This window comes from Podarcis filfolensis (assembly GCF_964270895.1).
Source record: "Podarcis filfolensis genome assembly, chromosome: 10".
Lineage (NCBI taxonomy): Eukaryota > Metazoa > Chordata > Lepidosauria > Squamata > Lacertidae > Podarcis > Podarcis filfolensis.
The window spans coordinates 56,147,595-56,167,220 of record NC_139612.1 but is presented as its reverse complement, the minus strand read 5'-3'; the positions used below and the strand labels follow the sequence as shown (position 1 = coordinate 56,167,220).

General features: G+C 41.3%; 1 protein-coding gene across 4 annotated transcripts in view; it reads right to left on the bottom strand.

The window, feature by feature from the left end:
• The window catches only part of IPO8 (importin 8), a 41,066-nt gene that overhangs the window by 19,659 nt on the left and 1,781 nt on the right, over positions 1–19,626 (bottom strand). For 2 of the 4 annotated variants that reach the window (XM_083572278.1, XM_083572276.1), the window contains exons 2-17: positions 15,676–15,757; positions 15,188–15,344; positions 13,554–13,712; positions 12,825–12,981; positions 11,570–11,659; positions 9,974–10,068; positions 8,829–8,913; positions 7,822–7,956; positions 7,213–7,312; positions 6,618–6,694; positions 5,985–6,101; positions 4,891–4,980; positions 4,150–4,315; positions 3,068–3,228; positions 818–943; positions 556–622 (exon numbers count right to left, since the gene is read on the bottom strand). In XM_083572278.1, coding sequence (XP_083428404.1) covers positions 556–622; positions 818–943; positions 3,068–3,228; positions 4,150–4,315; positions 4,891–4,980; positions 5,985–6,101; positions 6,618–6,694; positions 7,213–7,312; positions 7,822–7,956; positions 8,829–8,913; positions 9,974–10,068; positions 11,570–11,659; positions 12,825–12,981; positions 13,554–13,712; positions 15,188–15,344; positions 15,676–15,757 — 1,864 coding nt within the window. Of the gene's footprint in view, positions 1–555; positions 623–817; positions 944–3,067; positions 3,229–4,149; positions 4,316–4,890; positions 4,981–5,984; positions 6,102–6,617; positions 6,695–7,203; positions 7,313–7,821; positions 7,957–8,828; positions 8,914–9,973; positions 10,069–11,569; positions 11,660–12,824; positions 12,982–13,553; positions 13,713–15,187; positions 15,345–15,675; positions 15,758–19,626 lie in introns of all 4 variants that reach the window. The other 2 variants (XM_083572277.1, XM_083572275.1) reach the window with 1 other exon arrangement.

Below are 19,626 nucleotides of genomic sequence, written 5' to 3'. Positions count from 1 at the left end.
AATTTAACCAGAAAACATGTTTTGCAATCATGTCTTCCTTGCGGTATACTGACAGCAAGCTTGCCAGTTCACCTGAAGGTGTGACGGTAAGGAATCTATCAACCAGCACTACATAGACTTGATTCAGGGCTTAAACAAAACTGCACATTTAGTGCAATTTGAACCTGGGCATTACAATACTATCCTCCCATTGTGTGCCCCACTGTCAATTCCCCAGGTATGTCTAGAACTGAATTGAATGTTGTTCCATTGGCCTTCCAATTCGCACTACAGAAAGCAATCTATATATCTAATGTGCAACAAAAGTAAATTCATAACAGGTGACTTATTTATGCCTAAACTGAAGTGGATAGCAGAGAAAAAAAGTTGTTAAGGCAGCCTTCACCAATCCAGGCCAAAACATCTGGAGGGCACCTGATTGGCAAAGGCTGGCTGGAATAAGAGGATGTACTATATTCTAATACCTAATTCAAGACTGGCTTTTAGTTCTCTGCAATACAAGCACAAACAAATAATCTGGCAATATTTTCTAGAAGGTCAGCTTTTTAAATTTACCTATTACGTGCTTCTGCAAGACGAGGCCAATGATCTGTAAGCAAATGCTCTCCAACTGTTGAGTTATCTAGAAGAGACAGAGACTGTTTATAGCATGAAAGTAACAACTGGATGCTTTTGTTTAAATGAACAGTTGCCCTAAAACAAAAAGCTAAACTTAAAACTGTTTTAAAATTATGACTGGCTGAAAGCTGTAGGCAAAGTTTTCGGGGGAGAATAGGCCCACAGCGCCACCTGTTGACAAGTGATGAAGAAGGCTCACCTCCTTGTGGTCTTGCACGACAGTAAGGATTGTATCAATTGTGTGAAGAATCCCCATAGCCATGACAGTTTTATCCTCCAGTTCTTCATATTCTTCACTTTGGAGAACTTTCCCAAATATCTCTGCCTAAAGAAATCAAGACACAAAACAATGGAGAAGCAGCCTGCTGATTAGGTCATCCTTGGAGACTATGAATTATTATTATGCATTAAAGCCATCAATGAGCACAGCACCTTGCAGTAAGTCCTGCACTAGCGGTTAGAACACCTGGAAGCCTGGGGAAGAGGGCTTACCATCATTGCCCTCCACAGCTCTTCCCACTGGCTGTGTTGGCCTCCTCTAGTGAGTGAGCCAGCTGTGAACTATCTAGTTCCCAAACTGCATTTTAGCCAGGCTGCTTTGCCCTTGGAATGCTAGACTAGAACTTGTAGCCTTCCCTGTGCCTGCCCCCATCCCGAACTTTGAGTTTTCTCTGTACAGTGGTACCTCGGGTTAAGTACTTAATTCGTTCCAGAGGTCTGTTCTTAACCTGAAACTGTTCTTAACCTGAAGCACCACTTTAGCTAATGGGGCCTCCTGCTGCTGCCGGACCGCCGGAGCACGATTTCTGTTCTCATCCTAAAGCAAAGTTCTTAACCTGAAGCACTATTTCTGGGTTAGCGGAGTCTGTAACCTGAAGCGTATGTAACCCGAGGTACCACTGTATATAGATTATTTCTTTGTACTGTTGAACTTATCCTATTTATCTGATCTTATAAGGTCTTATGTGAATTGATTGACATGTTTTGTAACAAATTATACATATCGTTTCAAATGTTTGGTATGCTGATAATAAGCATAGGAAGCTGTCTTATACCAAGTCAGACCAGTAGCCCATCCAGCTCAGTATTATCTACACTGACTGGCAGCAGCTCTCCAGGGTTGCAGGCAGGGCACTACCTAGAGATGACAGGGATCGAACCCGGGACCTTCAGCATGCAAAGCAGATGCTCTACCACTGAGATACACCGAGTTGCTTGTTGTGAGGCACTTGGAGCACAATTCACAGTGGAAAAGTGACATATACCTAAACTAAACTAAACTAAACCTTATACAGTGGTACATTGGTTTTTGAACAGCTTAGTTATCGAACAAATCGGCACCTGAACACCACAAACCCGGAAGTGTTCTGGTTTGCGAATGTTTTTCGGAAGCCAAATGTCTGACGCAGCTTCCGCTTGAGTGCAGGAAGCTCCTGCAGCCAATCGGAAGCCGCACCTTGGTTTTCAAACAGTTTTGGGAGTTGAATGGACTCCTGGAATGGATTAAGTTCGAGAACCAAGGTACCACTGTCGTGTCCTAGATTGTTTCTTGCTCCAAGCAGCTTACAAAGTAATATTTAGCAATAGAGAGAGAAAAGAGGAGAGGTGGGATGTGAGAAAAGACAATTACAGTGGTACCTCAGGTTAAGAACTTAATTCGTTCTGGAAGTCCGTTCTTAACCTGAAACTGTTCTTAACCTGAGGTACCACTTTAGCTAATGGGGCCTCCCGCTGCCGCCGCACGATTTCTGTTCTCATCCTGAAGCAAAGTTCTTAACCCGAGGTACTATTTCTGGGTTAGCGGAGTCTGTAACCTGAAGCATCTGTAATCTGAGGTACCACTGTACTCAGACCTAGTTGCAGTTTTGGATGAAGACGAGGTGTACATGTTAAGCGTAAGACCTGAGAGTCTCCAGGTGTTGTTTGACTCTGACTCCCATCATCCTCAACCATGAGCCCTATTTACTGGAGGTGAAGGGAGACAGAGTCCAACAACACCTGGAGGTTCACAGGTTCTCCACTCTTGATGTATGAACTTAGTTCCACAGACTATAAACCTGCCTGAAATGCATGGAAACAGCTGAGAATGTGAGGTGGGGAAAATAGAGCAATCCAGGTTGAGTGTTTTTGAAAACCAGGATATAATTTTAAAAAACAGTTTAAAAATTTGTATAACAAATGTTTCAATATTTAGGGTTAATGTGGTATGGGAAAAAACACATGGGAAGTTTCCAGGATGTACTGCCTTGTATTGAGTTAAAATGAGAAATGCATTCAATTAATTTTTTCAAGTCGTTTAAAACTTATTTTTATAGACATGCAGAATGGTCTTTACAATGCCAAAGCTGGAAGCTACACATCCCTTAATAAATTCTTGATTCCAACAATATCACCTGGAACCAGAAACATCAGAAGTTTTCCTCTGTATGAGAGCACTGCTATCTCTTACCAGGTGCTGTGTCATTTCAACAGCAATTGTTGCTACTTCCTGACTGTATTCACAAATCAGCTTCTGGATTACATTGGTGAGATCATCGTTCTCAGTCTCCCGAACAACAAGCAGCAGCTCCTGCATAACTGGCCTGATGTAGGGCTTAATGTATTCCTTTGCTAAAAAGGCACACAGAAAAACAACACAGAAAAAGATAGAAGGGGTCATTTGCTAAATGTAGATGCAAGGAGCTCTGGATTAGGACTAAACCCCTTAGATAGATAAGATAAAATGATAGAAAGATAAAATATAGATATCTATCTGTCTATCTATTTATCTATCTATTTATCAGTGCTTCTTAGGTACACATATCTGTCTGCTTTCTATTCCTGAACTATTTCACTGGTGCAGGAAAGAGTTATGTTGGAAAGCTGAAAAAGGGAGAAAACTAAACAGACCATTTGGGAAATTTGCACCTTTTTCCTTGAAGATACACTCAGGTCCACCCTGCTCCCTTTCTCCAAAAAAACTGCAGAAGATAGTATATGATGACTTGCTAAAGCAGGGTTCTGTAACATCTGCAGCTATTACACCAATCCTAACCTTCATCTCAGACCTATTTGCATAATTAGCAGTCAAAATACCTGACACTTAAATAAAGGTTCAAAGAATGGGAAAAGAATGGCCAATAATGAACTACGTGGGCATTTATTCAGTCAGTAACAACCACATGGTAGGATGCTTGATAGAGCAGCAAATGATGCATTGATGTTATTGGAGCATGGATACTCAATACATGCAACAATACACAGTAGGGCAAGAACAATGTTTTCATGGTTAAAACTCTATTTTAATTGGAAAATCAAATATTTCCAGAGAATGCACCCTTCCTGGCTGGTACATATTCTATATTCTAGTGTCTGTCATTACAGAGAGGAGAATTATCATAATATTTATTTATTTTGACAGAAGGAATCTGAAGTTTAGCAACGAGGCATTTTAATTGAACTGGGGATGTTCATGCAGAGTCCATGCAGAGGAAAGAAAGAAAGAAAGAAAGAAAGAAAGAAAGAAAGAAAGAAAGAAAATCAAAATCAAACCTCGTTCCTGATGGCTTATTAAGGATTGAAGTGCTATGGCAGCTTCCACTTTGACAGGCATCTCTTTGTCGTCAATCAGGCTCTTCTTTGTTAGCTCAACAGCATTCCTTAGGTTGAGTTCATTGTGGAATTCCAAAGTACTGAACGAATGAAGAGTCCAACAGGACTGCAGCATAAGAGGGAGAAAGCAAAACAGACACTACTGAGTTCTGTTGTTCTCTAAGGAATCTAGTTGTGTGCTGGTAGTTCTCAGCTGATTAGACTTGTACCCCATCTTATGGTTTGAAGAGGCTTACATTAGACAACTAAACGTGTGTGTGTGTGTGTGTGTGTGTGTGTGTGTGCATGCAACCACCCCTGATTAAAACCACCACCACTACCAACAACAACCATTAAAATTCTAGGCCAAGTTCCAAAGAGACACTTGTGTATAACTAAGGCAGTTTTGCACAGGCAACAGTCCTTTGTGCCACATGAAAATGTTGCTCCAGTCAGTTACTCAACCTTCAGGAGAGACACTGAGGCAGCAAGCAAGAATGTCAGCAATAAAAGAGCAAACAAAAAAGCAAAGAGCAACAATGTACAAAACAACATCCCCAATGCCATCTCACCCCATTGCCCCTTGGGAAAGCAAACAAGTTTAAATCAGCCTCCCAGAAGCTGTAAGAGGGGGCACGCTCTCTAAATGATGCTAAGAAGAGCAAGTTACTGCAGAACGATACACTTGCTCTGGTCACTTACTCTTGCTCTCAAATACCCCAGGTTCGACATGAACAGTGGAAAGATGTGATTCTGTAGCATCAGCTCCATTTGATCCTTGAAGACACTCTTCTGATGGAATTAACAGTAGCCACAAAAAAGGTTAGTCTCCACTTTGATATGTGACAACATTCAACTATGTCCCAAAATTTAACTGCCCTAGAGTAATTGCACAAATATAAACCAAAATCAGCTTCCAGCTTCAAGTTCACTTTCAGAAAATATTCTGGCATTATATAAGTCCAATAAAATGCAGAAATGCCCAACTGTTAAATATGTTATGCTGTCCAGGCCAATTACAGCCACAGGTGGGAATGTGTCCCTATGAAGGTACATGTATCCAGAAATGCGGACTTGCTATGAATTAAGAGATACTGGACCAGATGGGCCTTTTGTCTGATTCAGCAAGGCTCTTCTCGTGTGCTTAAGTAAGACTGCAGAAAGGAGAAGAATATCTTTCTAAGACCAGGTGAAAAACAAAACCTGGGAGTTTTGATATAGACCAGAGATATTGCCTCGTTTGTTAAGAGGCTTCCTTGCAGCTCTCTCCTTTGGTTAGACCTGGCTGTTGATGCACAGGCTAAATCCCTGTCTAGCTTGACTGTCCTCGTGTTCAAGTGGATTACGGGCCTATAGCATACCATGGGATTATTTCAAGTTACGTTTTGAGGACCAAAGTGCCCTCTGACGCACACCTGCTTTTCAAGATGGTATTTAAATTGAACAGAACAACTAGGATACATCTGTTTTAATGAACATTCTAGAGCTACTTACCATGCCTTACTGTCCACAGATCAATTTCATTTCCATGCGTGTCTCTGATGAAATACCTGTGTACAACAGGACTTGCCAAGTAGTCCCAGAATACTAATTAAAATATACTTTACAAATCTTGGTTCATTCCATTTTCATTCATCTCTCTTAGAATCCCTTATCAACTCCTGCTCTACACAGACCTTCTGTCAGAGATATACATGTGCATTCTGATCCCTGCATTAAGGTTTTCATGAATCACACTGAAGACTACGTATTTGGTGGCAAAACTACATGTATCTTACAAGTCTTCATCCGCTTACCTTCAGCAAAATCTCTGCTAGAGATCCTATCACATGTAATGCCCCATCTTTTTTCCTAGGGTCAACATTGGGCCCAGTAAGTATCTGATAGCAAAATGCCATCATTTTGGGTAACACCTAAACAGATGGAACAAAATGCAGAAAATTAAGAACTAGAAAGTCAAAAATGCTGGAGTCATTCTGTTTAAACCAAGAAGACACTGGTGGTGCTGTTGATGAATGGTAGATGACCCATGCGGAGTGGGGAGAGGCCACACTCAAGATTTGTCTGCCTGGCTACTCAGTGCAGCATCAGTCCAGACTGGAGGAATGGGAGGGGTCACTGTAGCCTGAACCAGCTCAGATGGTCGTGGCAAGGGTAACATTGGATTTTCAGGCAGGGACATACCTTGTACACCGCTGCTGAGCAACTTCGCTAGCAAAGAGGATAAAAATGTAATAAAGATTTTTTTTTTTAAGGGAGACAAATAGCCTTTAAGCAGGGACAGGAAATCTTGGCCCTCCAGGTGTTGCTGGATTCCAGTTGCCATCCCCAACAACATCTGGAGGGCCACAGGCTTCCCATCACAGCCAATGAAGAATGGAGGAAGCAGTACAAGCCTTTATAATGTCATAGAGTTGTATTATAAGTACCTCTTTTCGCTTTTTTGCTGCAGTGTACAGAAGTATCTGAGCAGCTGTTGTAGGGGATGCATAATCTTCAAAGACATCTTTCAAGTTTTCAACAACAACAAAAAGAACAAGAACAGAAAACCACATCAAGTGTTACTGCACAATCTTTAACAAGAACATTTTGACAAATCATTCTGAAATTGACAGAACAAGGACAACCCAACAAGGCTCTTTTTATTTCTTAAATGAGCAATCACTAATGGAAGTAAACAGCTTTCAGCCAATATCCTGCTGTCTCTCCCTCATTTTGTGTTTTTAACAGACACCTCACCACAACCATAGTTTATGGGGGCTTAAGCAAACTGTTATTTAGGGATGGAGTGCAATGGACAGGTTAAACAGGGGGATGTCTACTTTGCCATCTTTTTTGTTTTATCTCCTTTTGTTATATTGCCTAAATACTAACAAAATTACAGGTGCAAACAAACAAAACTTCTCACTGTATACATCTGAATGTATAGTAATCTGTTCAAACATTGGGTGCTACTGGGAAATAATACCATTGATAGCAAGGAAATCATCTAGCTGATGCATAATACATATTTACCAAATTTACCAAATTTCATGCGGATGTACTCATAGGGGTCCTCTTGCCAGAGCTCTTCATCCTCATCTTTATAACACATCAGGGAAAAGATTACTTCTTCACACACAGTCTAATAAGAAAAAAAGCAAAGAGAATGTTCAACAGAGCAAAATCGCATTATTAATCATTCAAACACAAGTCCTCACCCCAACAAATCATCATTATGAATCCTGCAACAGTACAGTGTGCTGCATACTGGACCCACCAAATCCAGCAGCTAGTGCAATGATGTCACATCACACACTTTACATTACTAAATGTTATCAGGCAGGGGTGGGAGATAGACACACACACACACACACACACACAGAGAGAGAGAGAGAGAGAGAGAGAGAGAGAGAGAGAGAGAGAGAGAGAGAGCCCACTCCAAATCCTACAGATGGTGTGGAATAAAATACAGATAAATGAAATAAATATGCTATTGACTGGCTATTTCTGTCCAAGTGACTGCATTCCCATTATAGTAATTGCAATGTTAATTATTGTAATTAATTTTTCAAGCTCCAACACTACATGAAAAGCTCTAGCTCAAATCCTCAGTATTTGTGCAGGGACACCAATCACTATTTTTGTATTGACCTGCATATGTGGTTTCATCTGCTTCCAGGTTATACAGTGATTGACCCCTTGGTTCAGATAGTTTAATGTTTGCTGAAGGACACGTGGTGCAACATACTCTTTCTTCCTATATTGGTCCAAGATTTTTAGGAGCACCTAAAGGAAAAACAACATATATCAGGTTGCATTTGAAAATCTGTCCTTAAAATTAGAACATTGTGATTGTTTCCATTACCACCATCATCCCTGAACATGGTAGCCATGGGAAAGATTTGCTGTAACAACATACAACAGGGAGCAGCAACTGGAAGCCCAATGGTCAAATCTGATCACCTGAGGAGGACCTACTGGCCAAAATGGAGGCAAGAGAGGTGCAGGTGGCAGCTACAATAATTAAAAAAATAATCAGCAGTTCATTTTGGGAAAAGGGGCACCCTGGAAAACTAAGGGCTATAGCTCAGTGATAGAGCAGACGTTTTGTGTGCAGAAGGTCACAAGCTCAACCAGGGCTGGAAGATAACCCTGTCTGAAACCCTGGAGAGCTGCTGCCTGTCAATCAAGGCAGTGGTCTGACTCAGTGTGAAGCAGATTCCTAACAAGTTCCTGACAAGGGGGATCTAAATATTAGATGGTATGAGGCTTCTACCTAGAGAGCACTAACCATCTGTGATTATCCTAAAATGGCCTTGCGAACAGTTTCACTATGAGTGCCCTCCCCTCTTTACCCAGGTTCCTGGGGTACATCTGCTATTCCTTCTGTTGTGCAACAGCCAATAACTCAAGCAAGGGAATAAATGCCTTAAAGCGGGGATGGGAAAGCTGTGGTCTTCCAGATGCTGTTGGACTTCATCTTTCATCAGCCCCCGACAGCAAGGCCAATGGCTAGAGATAATGGGATTTGCAGTCCAACAACATCTTATAGGCCACAAGTTTCCCATCCCTGCGTTAAAGAAATGATACATAAAGGACAAGTGAAAATTTCCTGCTGTGGAACTATCATACTAATAAAATAAATGGCGGATGTTTACCTGTTGGATTCCTACAGCGTAGGTTTTCAAGAAGAACTCAGAAAATTCAAAATATTCTTTTGTTACATTCCCAGGACTGCCATACCTTAAAGAAAGAATCCAAAGCAAGTACGTAAACTGAAGGTTAACGTGTACACATGCCACTAAAGTTGATCATGTATAAAAGAGTGCTCAGAATAATCCTGGAGACCAAAGGAAGAAGAAAAGCAGGGAAGCAAAATCTAGGACCATTCAAGGCAACAAGGATGCATACGCTCACTGTGACTCCCCTTGGCTAACTACATGCAGGTGTTATACCCCACCTATAGTAAAAGACAGATTTCACATTAAGCAAACTGGTCTTCTCTTAAGCGCTGAAAGAATGATGTGACAAAGATGTAAAGGTATCACCCTACTAAAGAAGGCCTTCATATCTTGTGACTTGCACTTCTTATGTACGAAGCCAAACACAGTCCACCCACCATGCATTGTGGCTTGCCCGACTTCCTGACTCCAGGCAAGCAGTAAGATGGCTAATGGGGCATGGCTTGATTTGGCACGCTCTAGATATATTCAAAATAGCTCTAGTTTGTTTTTGGGTTTTCTGTTATGTAATTTATGTTCTCATTTATACCTTGTGATCTTTGGATGAAGGATGATATACAAATTCAATAAATAGTTGCAAGATGAGAAACAGAAAATGAGCAAAAGAAAATATTCAATGGAGACCTTCAGTAAAATTGGTAAAACTTTTTCAAAAGATGTGAACAAAAGTGTGAAAGAACATACAGAGCTTGTTCAGACACAATGCTAAACCTTGGTTTACCGTTACAGGCACAAGTGACTATGACTCTCTCATACACACACCCCTCTGGTGCAGCCATAAGAAGTTTGGAAGTTTCTGCTCCTGTTTTAGATTTGTAAGGATACTTTTTTACATTAAATCAGAGCTTTCCAAACTTTTAATGTTGGTGACACACTTTTTAGACATGCCTCACTTCGCGACGCAGTAATTCAGTTTTACTAGCAAACCAGAGGTTAAACTAACCCCTTTCCAGCCCCTGGAGGGGTGCAGGGAGTATTCATGCAACATATATAGACAAATGACTGAAGTATAGTGTTGAGAAAAACAGTGTTCAGAAAATCTGCTCTAATTAGCATTTTACCTTTCAAAAAGGCGAGCAACAATCCGCAAGGCCCATTTCTTACATTTCCACCATACTAGTTCTGGCCTATCATCTTCATCAATCTGCAGAGTCTCCTAATGAAAGGAAGTAACTATCAGCCAATGTGTACACAAATTAACATTGAACATTAACGAAACTTATATATACACACACACACACACACACACACACACACACCACCTAGCACCAAAATTGGCTTTGAAGTGGTTTACATTGTATAAAGACCAGTTAACACAAACATTAAAATATGAAGATTAATAATCAAAAGAGCCCCACTGAACACAGTGATATTTACTTCTGAACAAACATGCTTAGGATAGCACTGTAAAAAGACTGAAAATTACTTCTTTTGAGACTGTTCTCTGAAACCAGCAATACAAAACCCTCAGAATTTGTTACTGAGGCAAATTCCACATGGTTCATACTCTGCAGACTACACAGATTATGCAGGCTGTAGTGTCTACCCCATACCTTTCGATACATTATGAATTATATCCGGCTTATTTTCTATTCATGGTAAAACTCAATGCAAGATACATAGGATTCGTAAGCATCTGCCATCCTGGCACTGACTAGATTCAGACCTGCTTGGCTTCAGCAAAGCTGCAGCATCAGGTGCCTTCAGACCCTGCCCTGGCATGTCATAGCATGCACAGAACATCAAGCCAAAACTGTGCATCTTTAAAGCTTGTATAATATATCGTGCAAAACTAACTTGCATATGTCACGAACTCCACAGCTTGAGTCTCAATCCTCATGGACTAAGGTTAGGTTCTGTCTAAGCCACATCACTGTACATACTTAGGTCTTGGAGCAATCTTCAAGCATGTAAGGGAACGGGCAATATCAGCTTCTACAACTGAGTCAACTGAGCAGTACCTTCTGCCTGCTCCACTCCAGAGCAAGCTTGTTTCCTTCTCCCCATGTCAAGGCAGCCAATGGCCCCAAGCCCAGCCTGGTCAAAAGGAATCTGGCTAAGCTTTCCATGCAAACCTTCAAAGAGGGAGATTCCGCAACCACACTTGGCAGCACACTCCTGTGCTGATCTGCTTTTATAGAACACGACCCACACAGAGATGCACAGGCAATGGGTCCCTTGCAAGTCCTGGGTATACATGGGCACTGAAACCCAACAGGGCCCAGAGACCGTGCAACAGCCAGAGGCACTACTGTAGTTGGGAGGCTGCAACAGTGCTCAGTTTGTAACAGGGTACCATGAGCAAGGCAGCCAATGGTCACATGTTGTGATGACATCACTCGGTGCTTACAGAGGCCAAGAGGGCTGGGGGGGGGGCAGCAGGTTTGTGGAAGGCACCTGAAGTCAGATTTTCCTACGTATCTTCTTCCTTGTATTTCAGAAACACTATATTCTTGCCAAGGCAGTGGAAAGTGTGAGCAATTGCTCCTGTCCTTCTTTCTGCCTCCTTTTTTAAAATACTGGAACACATCTAGAGGATAAGCCTCTAATAACACTGCAAACTGGGGGGGGGTGTTAAGTTAATATGCCCCTTAAGCTACACTTCCCCTTTCCTATTCCCCAAAGGCGTTAGTGTTGCCCAGTAATATAATCCTTACAGGAGGCACACTTCTGTCGATGATAGTCCGGAAAATCTCCATCCACTGAGTCATAGTTTGGTTATTCACCAGCTGAAGTGGCAGTGCATACTGGAATTAAAGAAAGGAAGAAAAAGACGGAGTGGGGCGGGGTGTCACACACAAAGAGTAAAGGTATTGCTGTGTTTCCAGACTATATTATCCAGAGATTACACCTTGTTTTTATTAAAGAAAACAATTTATTATACTACTGATACAACACCCAATGCAGCTGGATTATTTATTTATTTATTTTTGCTCCAAGAGACAGGGTAGGACTACCTTTCTTAATGCCCTGGGAGTGTATGTTATGTGATAGTCACCTGGTCATCCATGGGTAGCAATGACTTTCAAGGATTTATTTAAGAGGAGTGCATCAGGAGTGTCACAGAGAAATACAGAAGAAGCATGGGGGGAAGTGTGGAGGTATTGTGATACACAGAAGTAACAGAAAGGGAATGCAGAAAAGGTGTTCTGTCAGGGCTGCAAATTGCCTCTCCTCATCAGTTTCCCTCCCTGCCCAGCAATTAGACTTAGAAAAGAAGGTCCCCATTCATTTGAAGGGAAATCTTGGTTTCTACAATGTCCAAGAAGCCTTCTTAAGTACAAAGAGATCCCCACTTTACACAGTCAAACTGTTTATGCTTACATAGTTAAGGACTATGTAATTCCAAATGCCATTACTGTACAGTGGTACCTCGGGTTACATATGCTTCAGGTTACATATGCTTCAGGTTACACACTCCGCTAACCCAGAAATAGTGCTTCAGGTTAAGAACTTTGCTTCAGGATAAGAACAGAAATCGGGCTCCGGTGGCATGGCGGCAGCAGGAGGCCCCATTAGCTAAAGTGGTGCTTCAGGTTAAGAACAGTTTCAGGTTAAGAACAGACCTCCGGAATGAATTAAGTACTTAACCCGAGGTACCACTGTACACCCAATGTGTTTTGACTCTACATGATTTTGGCTTTAGGCACAATCCTCAGGACGTAACCCGCGTGCAAGTTGCAGGCTTATTGTAAGGCGTTACAATCTCTCACTAGCATTCTTTCTTTTCTGAAATACTGTGAAGTCCAGGCCTAAGACTGTAATCTTAAACATCCAAATGTGTAAGTAAGCAAGCTTGAAGTGAATGAAACACTCTGAAGTATGCCTCTTAAGGGAAATGATGCAGAGGGTCCCCCACCCCCACCCCAGAACTCTCTATAATCTGATTGCTTTACGTGCAGAGGCTCATACCTGAACAAGTGCATAGAAAATCTTTAAGATCTGTTTCTGAAGGAGCACAGAGTAATGGGAGTTGTCAGGAAGGAGCTGGATTGTCTGCTGCTGAATCCGAGGCAAGAATATCTGCATTGCAGCGATGAGGGGCTCTCTCTCCTCGGCCTTCTTGTATCTGAAGAAGCAGCCAGACCCAGAAACAATTAGGGAGCAAACTTTTACACTTGTCCTAATTCTTCTACATTTTAAGGAAAAGATTCAGTATTGCTTGCCATCCTTCCACCCCTGCCTGACCATTTTAATCTATTTTTCAGCACAGCAAATCAGAGACATATTGGCAAATATGCTATAACTTACACAGTTGTACAGCATTATCAAGTAATCTGATAATTACTTGAACCTTCGTGTTGACTCACATATTGCACACAGCAATCAAGCTCTATCTACTTTCATCTGGAAAAAAGCATGAGTCTCTCTTCTCATGTTACTCTGCCCTAACCTTGATGAATGCAAGTATTGCTTCCCATTCACTAGAGCTGCCTTCTCCTGAGCACATGGGTGGACTCCTGTTTTTCTCCCTCTCCACACATACATTCTACTTTGAGAATTGAGAAGCTATTTCTCCAAGGAACCAGTCAAGGCAAAAGGAGGGGTACATGCATGTACTTGGATGTGCTCTCCAGACACTGCCATCTGTATGAGCAAGGCTACTGGGCAAGGGGCTTTCCCAGAAGAAGATCCACTTACTCATAGGTCTTCACGAGTTGGTACAGGCACAGCAGACTTCCAAGCCAGCTCCCACTATTGGGAGACTGCAAGTAATAGCCTATTTTGTCCACCACTGCAGTCCAGTGACCTGGGAAGTCATGCTTGATAATAGTGCGGAGGCACATTGTCAGCTGGGCCCTGAAAGGTTGGGGAAGAAGAAGAGAGTGTCAGCAAGTAACACATTCTGGTAAACAGTTTGAGAAGCAAATTCTTTAAGCATATCAGAAACCCAGAGCAAACTTTATTCTGTAATAAATGCTAGCAGGCAATCCTCCACAAAAGGAGAGTATCAGAAACCTTTCAAATGACAAAGACAGGATGAGGGGATATATGTGAAATCACATTCAGTGTAACTATGGGCAGTATCCAACCACAAAGTTCCATTAGTGCAAGGCCTTTTAGCTATGGATTGGAACTTCCCTGCACATGCCCTGCGTGCCCTATAAATCTTCTCTGAAGGGTTAGGGAAAACCCAAGAACAGATTTAGGGGTCATACAGGGAGAGGAGAGGGCAGGGCAGGGCAGTTCCATAAAACACCTAGAAGTCATTGCACTAGCGGAACTGTTTAGTTGGATACTGTGTAATGAAACCATATTGCTGGTGTCTTCTCCTTCCTCCTTGAGTTATCAGAGACCAATGGAGTAACAAAATAAACAACATACACACAAATTAATGACTACTAGAAACTAAAGCACACAAGATTTGCAAACTTGCAGACCATCAGTCTCTATGATTAACCCAGGGTCAATCTTGGGTGACCTAGAGGCTATATACAGTGAGACAGCGAGATGGTATCATCCACTGGGCCACCCGATATCCATGAATAGACCTAATGTCTGCAGAGGGCCCATGTGCATTATATCCACACACTCAGACCAAATTGCACAGCCCATTTCTGGATTCTGCGTTGGTATCAATCAGGCCTGCACATGTACACAGGAGGCTGCCTTATATCAAGCCAGGCCATTGGTCCATCTAACTCAGTAGTGTCCACACTGAATGGCAGTGGCTTTCCAGTGCTGCAGGTGGGAGTCTTTCCCAGACTATCTGGAAACATCAGAGATTGAACCTGGATCCTTCTGCCTGCAAAGCATGTGCTCTACCAAGGAACTACAGCCTTTCCCCATTACACGCTTATGTGGAACAGCTGGCAGGCAGGGTGAGAACAGATCTTTCTTTATCATCTAGACTGGGTCAAAAATGGATTATAAAGAGTTTTCTTTATCTTCATCTGGGAAACAAAACTTCCTTGGTGTGACAAAAGGATATAATAATTTAGCTTTAATTGCCCTTTGTTGATTAGCCTGCCTCTCTACAATTCTCATTTAGACCTTAACATGAAATATCCAAATCATCTTCTTTAGAAACAGCTCTCTGGGAAGCCTCCACTTAAGAATTATTACAGAAGTGACTCCAAGTCCTTTAGCTTACCTTCCATTACCCTTCCTAACCCATCACCTCCTGGAAAACCACAATTTTCTAAAAAGAATTATACAGAGTAAAAATTGACGTAAAGTAGCATGATCTGCATAATTCATACCTAATGGAAGCATTAGTTCTCCCTGGAACACAATTCAGGGATTTCTGATGCATGTCCCCAAGCCTGACATACCTCACTAAGTCTGGAGAACGAATAATTCCTTCCACAATGTTATCCCGTATCTGTTGCCGATCATTTTCATGAATGTTGAATGGAAATATCACTTCTCCAGGTGGTGGCTCTCGGTCTGGCCAGTATTGCGTCACCATGTTCTTCAAGTAAATAGCAGCTGAAGTGAAAGAAGAAAAACATGCCTAAGTCCTAGTGTCCTAGCACGTGGAAGACTGCTGAATATTAAAAAAAAAAAAAAAAACCAAGGTCCGAATGCAGCCCTTATAGAGCCCTTGGGACTCTCCTCACAGGCTCTTTACTGCACCCTCCTTGTTTTGCTGGAACATATTCTGAACTTTAGGTCTCAGTAGCCAAGGCAAGCAAACCATCAAAGTAAGAAACGGTAGCTGAATTTGGATATTTATGACTATCAAACCAAATTCTATCTGGATATGTATGACTATCAAACCAAATTCTAAACATAACACATAGAAATAATTTCTGCTCACCCGCCTGTCGGACTGGGAATTCCACTTGATCAGAAACTATTATTTGTAGCAGGCTGGGAGCAAAGTTGATGATCTTGTAGGACTGAAATGCATAGAAAGTCAATCAGAAAAGCACCATATATTGTAAAACAAGTTAACCTGTAGTACTCTCCTTCCTTGGAGGGTTTTTTTTAGCAGAGGTTAGATAGCCACCTGTCATGTATGATCTAGCTGAAATTCCTGCAATGCAGGGGGTTGGGCTAGATTATGCTAGGAGTCCCTTCCAACTATACAATTCTATGATTCTTTATTGCCATGAATAAGGAAAATATTATTTGCTTCCAAATCAGATGTTCTCCTGCAAAGTTAAGCAGTTTGAAGTACCGGTTTGAAGGGCTGAGCATGCGGTGGACACACTCCAAATGAAAAGCTGGCTAAGACACAATGGGTTTTGTTCTGCTCTTAAATCCAGTTGTGGTTTTGACCATTTTTTTCTTTAATAAAATTGGAAAATAATAATACTATTTCCACCTCCAAACTATAAGCAACAGCAAAGCTGCTGCTGCTGCTGCTTCTTGCAACAGCAAAGCTTCTAATAAAACACTATTACCTTCATAAACAGTTGAGAAGTACATAGTACATTCAAAGTATTAGTTTCCTATATTAATTTTATGCAACATATTTTTAAGGTAGTTTTCTGTGCTGACTTTTACATACTTTTTTGAGGATCAGGAAATAAATTAAAATAACTGGAAGAAGGAAAAAAAGGTGTCAGCCTAGCCACAGTCATTCTGATGGAAGTTTCCAGTTATCACTGGAAAAGGCATTTTCCGATATCACAAAAAATCAACTCAACTAGAACACTCAGGAAAATTATTCTGAGTGATTGAGCTTCTAAGTGAAAAAAGACTGCTGGATATGAAATCACACAACATTAAAACCCTCTAACGATTTCCAAAGTTTCTTAAATTGTTTCTCTCCCGTCGCTCATATTTTATTTGAACTTTAGCCACTGGGGCAGGAGAGTAGCTGTATACTGTACTGCTCATATCACTCCTACATTCACCTAACTCCACCAACTTGAAATATATTTTATTTGCAGTAGGTGGATGGCCTTTGACTTGATATGACTGACTGGGTTGCCTTCACATCCCCTCTTGGTTCAACCAAGAACTCTCTAGTTTCCCAGACCCTCTATTTTCTGCCAGATTCCACTGCACCAGGCACTCTGCAATAGCACAAGCACAAAGGAAATGCAAGACCAGGTACTGATGGATCAGCACCAGTCACTAATGGAGTACATCCTAAGAAGTCTGTAGCTGTTGCATTCTTTTGACGACATTTCACTATACTTAACTCTCCCAAATGGGAACTGCATTAGCATCACTGTGGCATTGATCTACTAAAATCTGCTAGAAGGTTTCGAAGACCTCATTCAGCAGTTGGCAGCTAAATGTGTCAGCATGTCAAGGACAAAAGTAAAACTGTAACCGATCTGATCCTCTTTAAAAATGAATACCTCCTTTGCTGTTCATCCAGGATGAATGCCACAATATATGTTGGATACTTTTTTAAAAAAGAAAGCCTAAATCTGGGTATCAGAAACTAAAGCAAGAGAGAATTATGGATAAAGGGCAGAATTCCATCTGGGTCATTAAGGCTCTCCTTTGGCTTCTTTCAAAACAAGCAGTGAAAATAAGAAGCTGCCTTATATCAGACCATTGGTCCATCCATCTCAATATTGTCTATACTGACTGGCAGCAGCTTTCCAGAGCTTCAGATGAGAGACTTTCCCAATCCTACCTGCAGATGCCAGGGACTGAACCTGAGACCTTCTGTATGCAAAGCAATTGCTCTACCACAGAGCTATGGCCCCATAACATTAAACATAGATGATGCATAACGATAGAAATAATAATAGAAATAATAATAACTCAGATAGCCCCCCCCCATTTAGAAACTTGATATTTGAAGCTTCTGAATCATGCAAATATGTCCTCTCCCTCTGCTGAAATTAGGCTAAAAAGAAGCATTCTGTTGTAGCAACTAGAATAGGGCATGTGTGGGATGCCCACAACTGTTGTCCAGATTGCAAATGTACCCATCAGGTTGGCGACCCCTGACTTAGAAGGTGTCAGTTGCTGACCGTTCTTTTATGAACGGCCAAAGGTAACATATACTTGAAGGCCAATGAAGGCCAAAGGTAACATATACTTCAAACAACATAATGTAGAAGAACGCATTCTGCTCTTCTTCTTTTTAGAAAAAGTATGGAAGCAAACAAGAGCTAGGAAATTAAGCTTTCATTGACACCACCCCCATCCGACCATTTTTACCTTCATTTCCATTGTCAGAATCACAACCAAATGAACATGTTATGTGTATTTATATGCAGGAACTGAAAACTTTTAGAGCTAGTTTGGATGTAAAGATGTGCCGGGGGATTGCAGTCTGTATGTCCTGTCAAAGTTGACTTGAGTAATATACTGCTTTGTGCTGATATCTTTTTACATTATGAAAATTACAAAAAAAGTTTTATACAAATAAAGCTACAAGTTGGCATTCTGATGAGTTCCTGGGTCTTTTTTATCTAAAGTAGATATGTATACAAGCAGCTAAGAATTCTTGGGTCACGGGAAGCATGTTGATTCCAAGCTGAAATTCAACAACCTTCTGCTCTCTCTCACGTATCATAGCTTTGATGTTTTTTGACATGACTCTTTTTGAACAATCCAGTTACCACAGAATCTTGCCACTGACTTGTGAATGATTTGGGATCTTCTATCGTAATCTAATACGACTGTCACTCATGTGGTTGCTTAGCAGTAGTTTTGATCATTAACGGACTGTGAACTAACCTTCAATGTACACATATAATGATTCCATAAAGTGAGGCATTTTACTTTGACATGTAAAGCAATCCTATACATGCCTACTCAGAAGGAAGTCCCACTGAGTTCAGTGGGGCTTGCAGCAGAAGTTTACTGCTTGCTGATTTGTAATTAATTTGGCAACCTTTAAAAAAGTTGGGAAAGTTCACAATCTAATTTCAAAGTATCAAAATTCCGGAGGGATGGTGATGAAGAAGTCAACTTGTCAAAAAATAACTATGCTGAAGAATCATAGGAACTACCATAGGTTGTAGCATGAAGGAATTTCACCACCAAAAAATGGTTAGGATGGTTAAAAAAAGTTGCGAAATTAAAAGCCACAAGTCTAAGACCTGTAGAGTACCTACAATACCAACCAGGGAGCCCAAAATTCCAAAACCTGTTGTCAGCCTTCAAAACTTGAGATGTCTGCTTAAAAGCCAAACAAAAGTGAACAGAACTTTCAGTGAGGTTGCCATGTCAGTCTGTTACAGCAAACACACACACACACAAACACACTTTTCTCTTAAAACAGCAGCGTCTTCTGGCCCCCTGTAGATTGACATATCTTTAAGGTCCAAACTAGTCTTGTATGTAAGAACTAGCCTAATAGTCATAGATGACATGCAGGCAAGTGAAAGGCTTGTCCCTTCTTTTCATTTTCTTTTCTTTTTAGATGTATTTTTTTCCCCAAAGGAACAAATAAACACCACATAGTATTTACAGGTCTCACATCTGGTGTTCTATTGGAAAACCATTTTGGATACAAGTGGTCACAGAATATGCCCAGCACAGAAATCAAGCGCTTTGCCAGAGGGAAGCCCCCTTGTACCAACCCAGCATAGCAACTTGGGCTGCATACACCCCATTTAAAGCACATGCAAAGCACAATGCTTTCCCCTAAAGAATCCTTGGAACTGTAAGTTTATCCCTCACACAGCTATAATTCCCAGCACAATTAAACTAGTTTACGGGGGAGGATGTGCTTTAAATGTATGGCTTGTACACGGTCATAGTATAGAGCTGCTGTAGCAGGGATAGAGCTCTCCCTCCCTCCTCTGCCAGCCCCCAGCAAGCAAGTAAACATCTTTTGCAGGCAAGC